The 15,527-nt window shown below is 39.7% G+C and overlaps 1 protein-coding gene across 4 annotated transcripts in view; it reads right to left on the bottom strand.

Moving 5' to 3' along the window:
- Nucleotides 1-4,455: 4,455 nt before the first annotated feature.
- LOC122995833 (transcription factor COE1-A-like) overlaps nucleotides 4,456-15,527 on the bottom strand; it is a 95,931-nt gene continuing 84,859 nt past the window's right edge. For 2 of the 4 annotated variants that reach the window (XM_044371210.1, XM_044371211.1), the window contains exons 13-18: nucleotides 13,162-13,227; nucleotides 12,880-13,042; nucleotides 11,459-11,641; nucleotides 9,994-10,191; nucleotides 8,859-8,927; nucleotides 4,456-7,510 (exon numbers count right to left, since the gene is read on the bottom strand). In XM_044371210.1, coding sequence (XP_044227145.1) covers nucleotides 8,860-8,927; nucleotides 9,994-10,191; nucleotides 11,459-11,641; nucleotides 12,880-13,042; nucleotides 13,162-13,227 — 678 coding nt within the window. In that variant the 3' untranslated portion in view covers nucleotides 4,456-7,510; nucleotide 8,859. The remainder of the gene's footprint in view (nucleotides 7,511-8,858; nucleotides 8,928-9,993; nucleotides 10,192-11,458; nucleotides 11,642-12,879; nucleotides 13,043-13,161; nucleotides 13,228-15,527) is intronic. The other 2 variants (XM_044371212.1, XM_044371213.1) reach the window with 2 other exon arrangements.

The raw sequence follows: 15,527 nt of genomic DNA, 5'->3' as shown, positions 1-15,527 counted from the left end.
AAACAGTATTATTATTGTTATTTCTTTTAACAATGATAATGATTTTTTTTATACTGTCTTATATGTTTTTACATGTTTTTATTTATGTAACATCTTATTTTATGTTTTATCTTATTTGTTTTATATATGTAATGTTAATGTAATATATTTGTTATGTATGATCTTTACTTGTTTTTAGGCACATTGAGTTTACGCTTGCCGTATAAAATGTGCTATATAAATAAATTTGACTTGACTTGACTAAAGTGGTAATTACAGTTTCCTTACACATTATTGTTCCAAGCTGAGTATATTTATATGTCTTAACACATGTGTGAAGGAGATCCTTAAACATTTGTGATTAAACATATTTATCATATGTTTATTGAACATATCTACATAAATTCCCCAAACACCAAAAGTACTTGGCTATGTTCATGTCTTACAACAGCGCTCCACATTTGTGGTTTATAAAGCTGCTCTGTCCACTTTTCATTGTCCTGTGTTGCTGTAATATGGCATGAATGGTCATATTCTTGATTTTGAAACTGTTCTGTAAGCTGAGCCAAACCTCAAAAGAAGGCGTACTGTCAGCATGCACAGCCTGTGTAAATAAAGGTTTTGAATCCAGCTGAAGGAGGAGGGAGGAGGAGGGAGCAGAGTGGGGGTAAGTGTGTGTGTGTGTGAGTGTGTGTGTGGTTCTTGTGTGTTCTTCCTGATGGGGTTAAGTGCACTGGGAGTGTGATGTGGTGATGGAGGGAGGATGAGAGGGATAAAAGAAGAGGAGAGAGAAGAAAAAAACAAGAGAGAAGAGATCCATTAGCTAATGGATGTCTTCAGTCCTGTCTCATCAGACTTGGTATTATCACACACACGCACACACACACACACACACTCATGCAGACACACAAGCCAATCGGACTAGTATGTTCTTGTGAATTGTGAATCAACTGCATTCCTCAACTCCTCGAAATGAGGCCATAAATAGTCCCAATTTCAAGTCACATCAACTCTATGAAATAAAAAAGTGAATGTGTGTTCACACTTTAGTACATGTGTATTTATGTGTGTGTGTGTGTGTGTGTGTGTGTGTGTGTGTGTGTGTGTGTGTGTGTGTGTGCCATGAGACAGAAACTAATTGGTGTCAATAAGACATCTGTGGCTCCTCTTTGATTAAGCCTGCAGGCTAGGAATAGGAGAATAACACCTCACACATACACACTGGTTTTCTCTTTCCCACACACAAACACACACACACACACACACACATACACACATATTGCCTGCAGTCATGCTGATAGCTAACTTCAGGCAGGACCCATCTGTCTCATTACAGAAACTGGTCTCACCAGAGAATTAGTATTGTTTATGAACACACACACACACACACACACACACACACACACACACACACACACACACACACACACACACACACACACAATGTATTTCTCCATGTTTATGACCACATCGTTGGCAGTGCTGGTAGCCTTGCTCAACATCAGAGCTGCTGGAGACAGAAACAGCTTGATGTGACAGAAGAATGGAGAAGAAATAAAAAAGAAAAAGATTTAAATAATGAAACAAATATACCCACTGAGTGAACACTCTTCTCCGTCTGAGTTTTACAACACATTGTGTAACGGCTTGAACCAGAAGGACCTCTCTGACTGTATGATTTTACTGGAAGAATGAGTTCATTGTTTTGTGATGAGTCACATTTTGTGTTTTTTTTTTTATTAACTATTTTATTTCGCTTTGATCACATTTGAATCTTATATCACTATAAATTTCCTTTTTTGCATTCGTAAAGCACTTTGAACTGCTGATGAACAAATAAAGTTGGATTGATTGAAACTATCAATAAATGGCTGCTTACAGTCTTTCAGGACAAACGTTAGGCCGAAGATTCAAAAAGATTTCTCACTTTACCTGTTCAGGGTGCAAAGTACTTTATTATTTTTCTGTGCTGCATGTTTTCTTTTCTGTGAATTACAACAACCAACACTGTTACCCAAAGTCTCACCTTTTAGAATGATATATTTGTATCAGTTCATGTCAGTATTACAATATTTTACATGCATGGTTGAATACTGAGTCTACATCTTCAAAACTCTTCATACAGTCAACTTTACCGACACACAGCAATTCATTTTACACACAAAAGCAAATCCTATCAGCTAGTAGAGTTGGTGGGCGGTTGGGATGTGCGGAGACGCCAGAATTTGTATAAAAGTGGAGAGAGGCTTAAAAATCCTGTTTTTGTTTTTAGAATGCTTTTAATTTTATGATATTAAAGTGTTAAAATAAGTGTTCATGAATAAACTATCTTGCAAAGGAGGTCCCCACATCGGGTCTCAAACTCGAGTCTCCCAGATCATAGACGACTGCGTTGACTACTGAGCTAAAACTTTACTCATCGCCTTCAAGCAGACAGACCTCTACCTATTTATACACCCATAACACAGAGACAGTACACCATGTAACATGTAGGGAAGAACTTCAAAGGCGATTACTGTTTTGCATCTTTCATTTATTGCCTATTTTTTACAACCTAACTTTGTGGAAAGGAGAAGTGGAACAACAGGTTATGGAGAGTCCCTCGGGAGCACTTCACATGTGTCAGTAGCTCAGCTTTATCTCTGGGGAACACCCCCAACTCCAGGAGTGATATCCAAATAAGGAAATGTGCGTCATGTAGCAGGTGGATGTGACTCCCCTCGTTGAGACCTGCTGATAGATGTAACAGCGAAGCAGAGGAGAGAGACTGACATAGTGATGTAACCAACCTGCGCGCTGGTATTTGACATGTTTTTTTCTTCCCGAATACAAATAATATTGAAAATATTTGTACAAAATAAATGTTCATAAAAAACCCATTATTTGTGCTTTGCCGAGTAACGTTTTTGTATTTCGGGCACACCCCTTGTACGTAAGCTTTTGCAAACTGGGCTCCACAGAGTTCTGTTGGTTGTTTGTGAGGAAATTTGAAGGCTGTAGTCACTGAATGGTTTTCATATGAGAGCAATGCAAATATTGTCACAGTTTTGTTGATAATTGTTGCTGTTGTGTTGACAGTGTGAAGAGTTTTGAAGATGTGGACTCAGTATTGAATCATGCATGTAACCAATAGTAAAAAAAAACTGTAAAATCACTTTTTGCAGAGACTTGCTCGAGATTGAGGTAAGTAATCCATCAAGGTGAACATTTAGTCAGCTTGACTTTTTGTTGAAATTGTGCTTTCACCGCTGTGTCGGAAGCTCTAACACTTAAACTAAATTATGTTTTTGCTTTTAGGGATAGTCACTGTGTAAGATTAAGCTATTATAGATTCATACATTCTTGTAGTAACTTGGCTGAAAGACATAACAGACTACACATTGGGTCCTGACCAATCATAGCTTGACTTTTGGGACATTCATAGGTAATTGGTAAGGTGTCGGGAGGCCAACTTTACTGTTCCACCTGGCAGCACTAGCACCAAATGTTTATGTATGTAATCACAGTTTTATGAATGAAAGTGAACCAAGAACGATCCATCATCACTCAGCGGTGAAAGTGTGTGCTGTCTTTTTCCTTCCTGGTTGGTAGAAAAAGGGTGAGTGTGTGAGCAGCATACATACAGTGTGTATGCAGAAGGTGATGTCGCACCCACAGCTGTGATTAATTTGGTATAATGTTCCTCACCTGAGGGTGTGTAAAACACTCACTTTACCCCATAGCGGTGCACAGAAGAGCGCTCTGTGCTCTTATGGGTTGACGTCACAAAACAGAAATTGTTGTATAGACTCTGCAAAAGACGGCAAAAAATTATGACGTGCTAGTTTTTTTTTTTTGTCAGGACCATGTGAGCAAAGTTCTTATGTGCCTTTTGTCTTCCTGGTTAGAAAGCCAAAAACTACATGTATGTGTCTTTAATCTGCTCCTCACATATTTTCTTGATAAACTAAACAAACTAACGCAAATTTTGAGCAACAACGCCACAAAACAACACATTTTCACAGAGAAGAAAGAACTTTAATTAAATATAGTGAGAGTCCAAAAGTTATTTTACACTTCAAATTTCAAAATAATAATAAAAAAAAAAAATCAACATTATCATCTTTACAGTAGTTTCCTCTGTTCTCTTCACCTCCACACTGATACTGCCAATAATGTGTGTATGAATGATGACCACCGTGCTTCATAAGCCTGAACACAGACAAGCCATTATAAATGTCATTACTGTTGTTGGACAAGTGCTTCAGATTGCTTTAACAAAACCCTCTATTTACTCCCTCCTGTACAGGTATTTATATATGTACTATAAAAAAAAACATCCCTCAGCTTTAACACATCACAATTATCTTTCGGAGGAAAAATGATGACACACACGCTCAGACACACACACTCTCACATGTAGACACATACAGAAGTGGTCTCCAGACCCATATTTGAGATAAAATAAATAGGTGGCTCATTTTTTTTTAAAAGGAAATGTGAGGGGAAGCAAGAAGGAGGGCAAACATACAGAGTATTAATAGCACAATCAAAACAAGGTGGGAGAGGGAAATGAATGGAGGAAGGGAGCAGAGAGAGAGGGGGTGAGAGAGAGAGAGAGAGAGAGAGAGAGAGAGAGAGAGAGAGAGAGAGAGAGAGAGAGAGAGAGAGGACAGAAAACTTGACTGAAGCAAGAGAAGTGGCTGCAGAAGAAAAGAACAGCGAAAGAGGAGAGACTTTTTCTTCCATCTCTCTCAGCCGGCTGTTTCATGTTTAGCACGAGGGCTGAGGAATATCTTCATTAAGCAACTCTGTTCCATCTTAAAATCCATCACATGGAAGACAAACACAGATAATCATAATGACATATTTATAAACTCTACACCTATATAATGCAACAAAATGATGCTAATTTGAACAACAATGATATGAACAACATTGATAAAATCAAGACAAAATGGAAAACATCCCCCTGCTTCTTTACAAATGATTAAAAAAAATACACCATGGCTTATTTAAGTTTGATTGAAATTAGCAGTGGAAGTATGGCTTTTAATAAACAGATACTATAATACAAAAGCAAATAAGATGTCTTAATAACATTAAAATTGTTAAACATGAAGACAAAGCAAATGAGGAGCATCTTAAGGGATGTGAGTTTGCAGGATTTCTTTCAGGGTTTCAGTTTATCCTGAAATCACAAGTTTTTTCAATTTTTTTAAATGTTTTTTTTTTTTTGTTGCCTTTTTTGCATTCTTGATACTGTCCCTGATCTTTCATCCAAATTTTTGATTACTGCTTTAGTGCTGACTTCCGTCTGAGTGGGTTGCTTTCACTTATTTTCATGTAAACTTCAAAATTGCAGGAATTGCAGTAATTTCTTACATTATCCGGAACAGTACACCCATCAAAAATATAAAATGTATTCTTGTTTACCAAGAACATGAGATAATCAGCACAGTTCATGTGAAGCAAGTCACGTTTTCTGTCTGGTTAAGTATCCATATTCATTCAGTTTCTATTCATGGGCAATGTAATTGAGTTAGATTACAAAAAAAAAAAAAAAATGAAACATGAAGATGTATTTATGAACACTACCTGATGCAGATGTAAAAACGATGCTTTTATAAAGCACTGACAGTCGTACGTGGCATTCTTACTGTTTCTGACTGTGTGTGATGACATGTTGAACGTCATAGACTGTGTAGGCGTTCATGTCTCAAATACGGGCTTTGGCAAAATTAACATGATAATAAATGAATTAAGACTATTGAATCACACACTACACACTCAGACTGCAGGGCTGAGGGAGAAGTGACTTGTATTATCAAACTATCAGCTGCTTTTCTCATTCTTGCACACCCTGGGCCTTTAAGACACACCGCTGGCTAATTTTCATGTTCTGCAAACAATGTTTTCATCGTAACATCTCAAGACAACAAGTAAAAAATGGGACACAAATATGGTGAAATACTGTGATTGCATCATATTTGCACTTTCAAAAATGAGCAAAGGCAGTGTACCTCAGTGGCAGATGTTTCCACAACATTTCAAAAAGTAGGATTTTAAGACTCAGTTGAAGATGTAGTGACTTGACATTCTTTGCAGCGCATTTAAGACACACCATTGGTTAATTTTCCTCACTCATGTTATCAATCTAACCGGATCAGTGGGCAGGTAACAAAAGAAACACAATCTGATTGGCCGACTGATCACAATAAAAATATTAAGAACACAGCAAACCAAAAAAAAACAAACAAACAAACAAAAAAAAACAAATAAGGATTCATCTAAACTCCAGAAAGAAAATCTCAAACACAAGAAAATCAAAATGGCAGCAGTCTTTAAGACATGTTCTCCCTCTTTTAGAGGTCACTGTGGCTGTGTCCGACTTTAAAACAGATCGTGAACGAATTCAGTGGCAAAGCTGTTGGGTCAAATCCTGAAGCAGCTGTTGGCACCCAGTAATCACACACTCCCCTGTGGGGAAGTAGCTGCACTTGTTTATGGCCTCTTTACGGTCTCCGATTTTATGAATGACTCTATATTATAATTTGTAACAAACGTGAAGCTTTCGTCAAACCATTCCTCAATTAGCACTGCGATTAGACAATTTCTGTTATAACTTCCTTCTTTTGCTTGTTTAATGACAGAATTTTCTTTCTCTGTGCACCTTCTACTGGCTGAAAGACTGATTTGCACTTCCTGAAAACTGTAGCACAAGGGAGCGGCGGTGCAGACATATGTGAAGCAAGCTCAAAGTAAACACTGGCATTTCTTCAATGGCTAAAACTGCAGCATCAGTCGCAGGCAGTAAGCATCTGAATCCTCCGGCTGATCGATAAAATGCAGAGGAAGAGCTCTCAGTCTGAGTATTTGTGCTGAGAGAGTAACGGTAGTATGGATTTGGCAAAGACAAGTGAAAGTGTGTGTGTCTGGTTTGGCTTGTCTGTGTCGGCTGGATTTGACCCTGTATGAATCCCACATCATTGCTTTTACTCATCATCATCATCATCATCAGGTATTCTTCACATTATATTCCTTCATTAATGACCAAACTTCATAAATAGAAAATCCCTCATGTAAGATATAGTTAGAAGATGATTATCACACGTTAATTGTTGCACGAAAAGAAAAAAAAAAAACAAATCAACAATCACTCGAGGGAGGAAGTGGATTCTCTCCTAAATAAATACACTTCCTGTGTTTGTGGAGAGTCATAATGTAGGTGTGGCCGTTCTCCTATAAAAGCATCAAGGTGTACAAAGTCTAAACAACTTATTTCCTTGCAAACAGTCTTTGTTTTTTTTTGTTCTTCATTTGTTTTCTTGCAGTTGTTCTTGTGTTAGAAAGGGCCTGAGTTGGGTTTGTTCCTTCAGATCGGGACAGCTGCTTCCGTCCCTGACCGGAGTCTGACTCGCACCGAAATCCTCCGCCAGGATCGGTGTGAGTGTGCTTGGTTCGTCTCGCACGCAGTCACACACACACACACTCACACACACGCGCATGCACTCACACCTTTACATGGGTGGGACGATCATTCCTGGGATTGCTGTTGGGTGGAGAGAGAAAGAGGGAAACAGAGGGAGAGGAAGGGGGGGAGAAAAAAAATAGGTTTTTAAAACCAAGCCAAAATAGCCAAAATATTTTCATCGTCGTAAAAAATTCCCCCGTAAATACATCAATATGTTTTCCCATCTGTGCAGTTGTGTGACTGCAGCGACATTTAAAACATCAATAGATGAATAAATCAGTAAAATCAAGCAGGGACAAATCATGTAAGTTGGCTCTTTGTGATGCCGCACACACACACAAACACACACTTAATTCTGCATGTGAACAGTTGGTGTCTTTTACTGTATGTCTGTGTGTGTGTGTGTGTGTGTGTGTGTGTGTGTGTGTGTGTGTGTGTGTGTGTGCCTGACAGATTGCATCATGGCGTGTGTGTGTTGTATTTAAACCCGAGGGATGGGTGTCAACATGTGAGAAGAAGGGCCCAGCCCAAAATGACACACACACACACACACACACACACACACACTCACACACACACATACACAGCAGACTGGAGAAAGGAATTAAAAACTGGTTTTATATTTCATGAGAAGTGAAAACTGTAAAGAGAAAAGAATTCATTTTTAGTACCAGCTTGACAAAACTCAGCTATTGTTTCAGTCGAGCCTCCGGTTTTTTCTCTTTTCCTTCACGAGTGTGCACACACACACGTGCGCGCACACACACCACAGGGCAGGTATACTGACAGTATAAACTGTCAAGAGAGTCGAACAGCTGTCATTGTTGATCGCTCCCTAGTAAGCTGCCAGTGTGTGATCATCGAGTGTGTGTGACAGAGGAAAGTGTGTGTATGTGTGTGTGTAGCTGCAAGTGGGGTGGGTATTTCAGCTATGCTTTGAGGCTAAGCTTTGAGTTCCCACACCCCCGCACATGCTGTCTCTGCACACGCACACACACGCACACACACAGAGAAATGCAAGCGCAAATGCACGCACAGCTAAACAAAGCCAGAGATGTTGAGAAATAAATTCTCTCTGCCAAATGTCTTTTTTTGGGGGGGTCTTTCTAAATATCTAACTTCCTGTCTTTTTTTCCCAGCCAATAGGAAGACAGGGGGGAGTTACCAAGCAACAGAATGGCTTGATCTGTGCTAAGAGACGGGAGATGGATGGAAACTTTAGGAGGAAGAGGATGGAGAGGTGATGATGAAACAGGAAGATGGAGAGAGAAAAAAGATAGACAAGGAAAGTATGACATCAAATAAAAAGTCGGGGTGAAAAAGCAGGAAAGTGGTTAAGAATGAAAAAGATACAAAACCAGGAAGTCATTCATCACAGAATTAATTAGTCAACAAGACTGAAAGAAGAGAGAGCTGAGGAACATACTTCAGGTGAAGGCCAGGCCTTGTAGAGAGCTGGCTGTTGAGTACTTGCTAGAGTCCACAAATGTTTGATCTGAGAGAGAGAGGCAGAGAGACAGGCAGGGAAAGGAGAGCGATAGGGACAGAGAAATGACAAGAGAAGGGTGAAAGGTCAGAGGAATAAGAGGAGGAAGGGTTAAAAGTAAAGAGGAAAAACAGGAGAGAAGAGAGAGAGAGTGAATAACTATTAATTCCAAAGATGAAGTAGTACAAAAAGCAGACTTGAATAAAATGATTGAGACTGTCCTCATCAGAGAAATTGTTCATTTAAAAATACTTATAACGGGGCGCCCCAGTAGCCTGCTAAGACGCATACAACATGGCTGCAGCGTGTACGGTGCGGTTGCAGCTGCAGACCTTTGTTGCATCTCATTGCTCTCTTTCTACCCATGTTTCCTGTCTCTCTACACTTTTGACTGTCAAATGTGGTCAAGAAATGATCTTTAAAATGTTTTAAAATTAACTATGGTCACATTTTCCCGACACACAACTGATTGCAGGCATGTGAGTAACACTTGTCTGTTCAACCTCTGCTTACAAGTAGCACAAGCAGCAAGTATGGATGTTGCATGATTCTAGTCTTACGGAGGAGGTCGAGGTGCATGATTGGGTGTACAATGTGCATGACCTTTGACACTGAAGACAGCTTTCTGAGCCGTGTCTTTTATCACAATCAACATTGGTTTTAGTTGGCGAAATTTGAAACTGTAAACACAGATGCGACAGAGAAAACGCTTGTGTCAGTCAGTTTTTGATAAACTCATTTGGGTCTTTTTGGAAGGCACAGACAAATCATATACCTGTATGTTGTTTAGGTATGAGGACTTCTTTAATTGTATTTGCCTTCATTTTTTAATATCACCATATTCTTCGTCTTGCTCACATCAGGATGAATCAGATATTCTCATCTGTGTCATCACTGATGATGAATTACATGAGCAGAGAAGACTAACACAATGATGTGAAACAAAACAGAGACTCCAGTGACGTATTAGCTTCAAAAATTCACCAGAGAAGCAAAAATCCTCCTGATATCATCTCCTGGGGAAGCCCTCCCTCTAAGCATCTTCTAAATGACTGGCTGCTGTCATGGTAATTACCTTGGAGCCCGTTGCCGTTGGCACTGGTACAGGAGGGTGGAGGAGAGGAGGAGGGCCTGACCACTGGAGCGAAGGCGGACTTCTGCTTAACGGCCGCCGAAACCATGTTGGCCGGAGAGAAGGAGAAGACGCCAGAAGAGGAGGAGCAGTTGGAGGGGAGAGAGGTGGAGGAGGCCATAGTGGGACTAGATGGGACAACTGCAGGTGGTGGTAGAGGAGTAAGGAGAGAGGAAGAAGGAAGGAGCGAGGTGGGATGAGGAAGAAAAGGGTAGATTAGGGATGAAGGGTGAGAGTAAAGGAAAGAGACAGAAAATGGTTACTTCAGTGAACATGATTTTCCAATTTATTGTTTAATCAATTAGAAAATCATCCATATTATGTGAGTAATGATATGCAGTACACATTTTTTAAGATGTTATGGCTTGAAAACTGGCTTGAAGTTGGCTTTTTGAGAATAAATTATGTGGCCAAAAGTATGTGGACATATTTTCTTTTGGTCTGTTTTTCATGGTTTAGGTTCAGCCTCTCTGTACCAGTTGAAGGAAATCTTAATACAGTGATATTTTAGAAAATACTTTGCTTCCAACATTGTGGCAACAGTTCTGGGAGGATCATTTCCTGTTTCAACATGACAGTTCCCCCGTACACAAAGTTTTCAGACTTTGGTGTGGAAGAATTTGACTGAGCTCATATGCTCATGCTCTTGTGGCCAAATCCAGAGCAAATCCCCGCAACTAGGTTCCAAAATCTTTTTGAAAGTTGTGCCAGGACAGTGCAGGCTGCACACATCAGCATACAGTATGAATGGTTTTGGAATGAGATGAGATGATTAGTAATGCCCACATACATTTGGTCATTCAAAGTACAAAAAATACAAGAAGTCGCACATGACGGTTCCATTAAAGTTAAATCATCTCAAGTCAAACGTTCACAACTTCATTTTCCTTTATCATCATGCAGGTAGACAAACAACATCTCACATCTCTCTGTATCTCTCTTTCACACTCTCTCCCTATCGCCCACTTGGTTTCTGCTAAATGTAAAAGGGATGCAATTAACCAACATAGAGAGGAGAGGTGTGGCTGTCAGATGAAAGGCAGCGAGGGAAGGAGGGAGAAGATGGACGAGGACAAAATGGAGTTGTGAGCTGTGAGTTGCTGATTGTTTTTGAAGACACAGAGACAGAAAGCCCCATGGGGGAACCTCCACACAGCACATCTGAGACTTTAACTTTCTGTCTACAGACGTGTGGATGTGGTTGAGAATGTGTTTGCGTGTACACACCATTGTTTTTATCTGTGAGTCTGCAGGTATGTACATGTGTGTATATGTGGTGTGTATTTACAGAATTATATACATGTATGCAGCGTTAAGTGGTGGTAGTTTATGGAGTTAATGACACATGAGGTGGATTTTTGTACCTTTACTTCACTTTGGTTCATGTTTGGTTCATATGTATACTCACTAGCATAAGGCGAGTTGGCTGCAGAGCCGTTCAAGAAAGTGGGCGAGCCTCCCAGGTTGGTCATGCCGGCGTTGTTTGCGTAGCCGTTCATGGTGCTGGTGACTGAGGTGTAACTGGTCTGCTGTGGTGTGGAACTGGGCACGTAACCGTGAGGAGACACGCTACTGCTGCTGCGCACGAAACCTGCGGGAAATATGGTGGAGAGGAAGAGGAGCATGTGGTGATTGGACAGTTGGTCAAAGTGACGTGTAGCTCTGCTCAGATTAAGGTTGGAAATTTGTATGAAACATGTTCAGAAAATTGACTACTTTTCCTGTTTATAGAGGCGAAAGTGTACAGATAATAAAATCACTGATGATTGAAAGCATATGTGGTGGCCAATAAAGGAGTAAATAACCAGACTTTATTATTGTTTTTATAAGCTTTATTATGTTTTTAAGCAACATGCTGCAAAGTTCTATGTTTACAGAGATTTCAGAATAACTGCAAAAATTTCTTAAACTCTCCCTCCCCTAAAAAATGTGTTTTTCTTCTTGTTCCTACAGTTGGATGTTTAAACTTCACTGTGCAGAATGATGTATGTGCAGAGTTGACAATTGAAGGCTGTTTTCACATTTATCTACTGAAAGTGGAAAGTTTCTCTGTGCTCATTGAAAATCTGATTTTAAGGGGCGGGCCCACAAGCATGATTTGTGACAATGCAACTAGTTTGGCGCCAATCCTGGTTCAGTATTCAAAACAACACAAGTGTGATGTGGAAACTTGAAGCCTCCAGTGCACAGAGACTGATAATGGACTTTTCAGTGAAGTAGGAGACTGGACTGTGTCCAGCAGTTAAACTTTTGAAATGAAATATATTTGCACTTTTATAGATTCAGGATTTTTTAATGAGGGAGAAGGAGTAGATGCCGTTTTATGGATTTTAACATGGTAATTATACTTTTTTTTCTTAAAAAGCCATATTAGACACACATTATTATCTGTCTGGAGGGGATCTTTAAGCATTAAACTGAATTGCCTCAGAACAAAACAGTCTAGCTGGCTCTTTGCGAGAAATATTACACAATCACCATACTATAAATGCATTTTCTGAAACAGTAACTCACTTTTTATCATAACACAGGAAGGATTTGTTATATCAGATCCTGTCAGTTTGTTTGTGAATAACTCAAAACATGATTCCACCATTACATCGCATGTATTTTCTTTATGATACTGTGCTTGAGCAACCTATATTACTATATATATAATTGTGTATATGTCATGCAACAATAAGGAAAACTTAACTCTTTTTCTTTCAAATAGAAATTAAAGATATTTTGTGTTTCCATATCAGAGATGTTAATGTGTATTATTTACAAAGTTGTTACAATGAAGATGAATCTACACGACGATAAGATGATAAACACTCTCAGTCTTACCCTGGTTGGCCTGTAAGGGCTCGGAGACGTTGACGGACAGCTGCCCAGTGAAGGAGTTGACCCCCATCATGCCGCTGTGGGTGGAGCCAGACAGCTGGGTGTGTCCTCGTGGAACGCTGTAGAGAGCTTCTGCGATGTCCGCCGCACGCTTCAGGATGATCTCCTACACAGGAGGAAGAAATCACTTAACAATAATCACCATAAATACAACAGATAAAGAAATGCTTTCACGCTTTTTCCTCTTTCCAGCTGGATATTTGCATGCGTATATTTGTTCCTTACCTGGTTATTATGGGGCAAACCATAAAGGGCTTCTACCAGGTCGGCTGCTCGCTTCAAAATAACCTCCTGAGAGAAACAGAAAGAAAGTAGAAAAAGGTGTAAACACATGTTCAGTTATGTAGTCTTTTGGATGTGTGTGAAGACACACATGAAGGCAGGCCCACAACTGCACTTGGAAAAAAAAACACACATAAAATTTGTTTTTTTTTTACAAAAACACATGCTATCCCTCCTTCCCCTCTTTCGTTCCCCCACACACACCGTCAACCATCATCCATTTCACCATCTATTCATGATAAACAAATTGCTCTTTACTGCTTTTAAAGGCAGATTATCTGCTATCAAGTCAAGTGCTTTTATGCATCTAAATGACATCCTAAAGTGACAGGTGTTTAAAATATACTCTAAAGTAAATCTAAAGTGCTCTGTAGGATCTTCTGCTGTTCATTGCTGCTCAAATCAGACCACATTGATTTGTTGTTAATAGTTCTGTGGCTCTGTTGGAGTTACAGTCCGGACAACCTTTCAAATGGCAAAATTTCTGATTTACTTTTATATATTGCATATTATTTTTATTGTCTAAAATCTCTTGTGATAGAAGTTGTTTTAAATTAATCCTGAATTTGATGTTTCAGTGTCCTTTTTATCCTCTTTTTCTTTATCTAAGTCTTTCCTCCACACTCTTCTTCCTCCTCTTCTGCTTCCCTGGTCCATTTTCACCTTTTTCTCCACCGCTCCCTTCTTCACGCTTTGACTCCACATTGGGAATTGTCTTTTTTAGCTTCCCCACCCACTAACCCCCTTTACAATTTTCTATTTTTCTCAGTCTCTTTATTGTTTCTCTTCTCTTCCTATACCCAGCCACCCCTCTATGCTTCTCCCTCTCCTCTCAGCTCCCACCCCGGGGTCTAAGGTGTCTTGTTTAACAGTTAATGTGTTGTCGTTTCCACAGCGTGAGGCCGCCCGGCGACAGAGAGAAAATTACTCTGTGCTTCACAGTATTAACCTGCGCTGTGTGACACACACTAACACACACACTTATGGTTGGCTCCATGCGTGCTCTCCTGTGTGTTTTTGCGTGGTGGAACATATTGCCTCTCCATCCGTGAGTGTGTGTGTGTGTGTGTGTGTGAGGATATGAGAGGTCACAGAGCCAGTCAGCAGTTTCAGTGTGCCTGCCCATGGTGCTAAATTCAATCTTTTACACATTATTATGGCCAAGCTGGCTCTCTGTTAACCTCTCATCATTAGACTGGCGAACAGAGCAGCTCACACGCACACACACACAGACACACACTCACACTCACAGAAACCTGATCCTGAATGTTCGAGTGGTTCCGGTAAGGCAGTAGCTGATAAACGGGAAGGAAAGATGATCCTCTAGTAACATCATCATTATCAGGTCTGCTGGCTTGTGACGCTACATCAGTCATAGCTACCGACTGCAGGGATCGATGCACTTTGAATAGTTTGCCTGTTTACGTCTTATCGTCATATTTAGACACCCCACAACTCACATTGCCTAATTAATCTCTCCCAGGCTGCATCTGTAACTAAGAAAGCATTGTTTGTCAGATTACCGCTTCCTTAATACAGAATAAAAATGCTTCCAGCTGCATTGTGTGGATACGAATGAGACTGAAAGATCAACACTGTTGGTGTCATTTATGTTTCAAAACTGATCAAAAAGTCAAAATAATCTGGCTTTGACATCCTGAGGGTCTAAACATGTGTCAGTAGGACAGCTTGCAGCAACATTGGAAACAGATCTAACTGTGGCACCAAAGTTGTTTTCCTGTGAAATCTGGGACTAAATATATCTTTCAGGCATCAATTCTGTTGAACTGAGTCACATTTTCACAGTACTGTGAGATGGATTCAGTGATTTTCAGGTTTTCAGGTTGAAAGACATATAAACATATACTGTAGCTTAACACTGGGCCTGTCTAAGTGTCTGTCTAAATTACATACAACTGCATATAAATGACTATACTTCATTGCCAAGCAGGTCAAATTACACATTGAAATGTAGTCATTGATATGCTGGTGATTTTTAAAATAAATAAATAAATAAATAAAAAGTTCACTTTTCAACCAAACTAAGATGTCAAAATGTTAATTGACATGCAAATCATTAATTCAGTGCACACTGGGCTGTGTTGGGATTGACCTTCTCCTTCTGCATTTAGCCCTCCATCAAATGATTTCTGGGTTTACAGTAGATGAATATGACGAATTATGACAGTAGAGCTAAAGAAACCGACTCTGAAATGCTTATTTTTAAATCTGAGATTCCTGCCATTTTCTTTGATTCCTGTAATTGCTGCTATAAAGCCAGATGTTAAAGCTTTATTCTTTAATGTTTG

This window comes from Thunnus albacares, chromosome 13 (assembly GCF_914725855.1).
Source record: "Thunnus albacares chromosome 13, fThuAlb1.1, whole genome shotgun sequence".
NCBI classification, from domain to species: Eukaryota; Metazoa; Chordata; class Actinopteri; order Scombriformes; family Scombridae; genus Thunnus; species Thunnus albacares.
The sequence above is the reverse complement of the archived record's forward strand: the minus strand, read 5'-3'. Positions and strand labels throughout refer to the sequence as shown.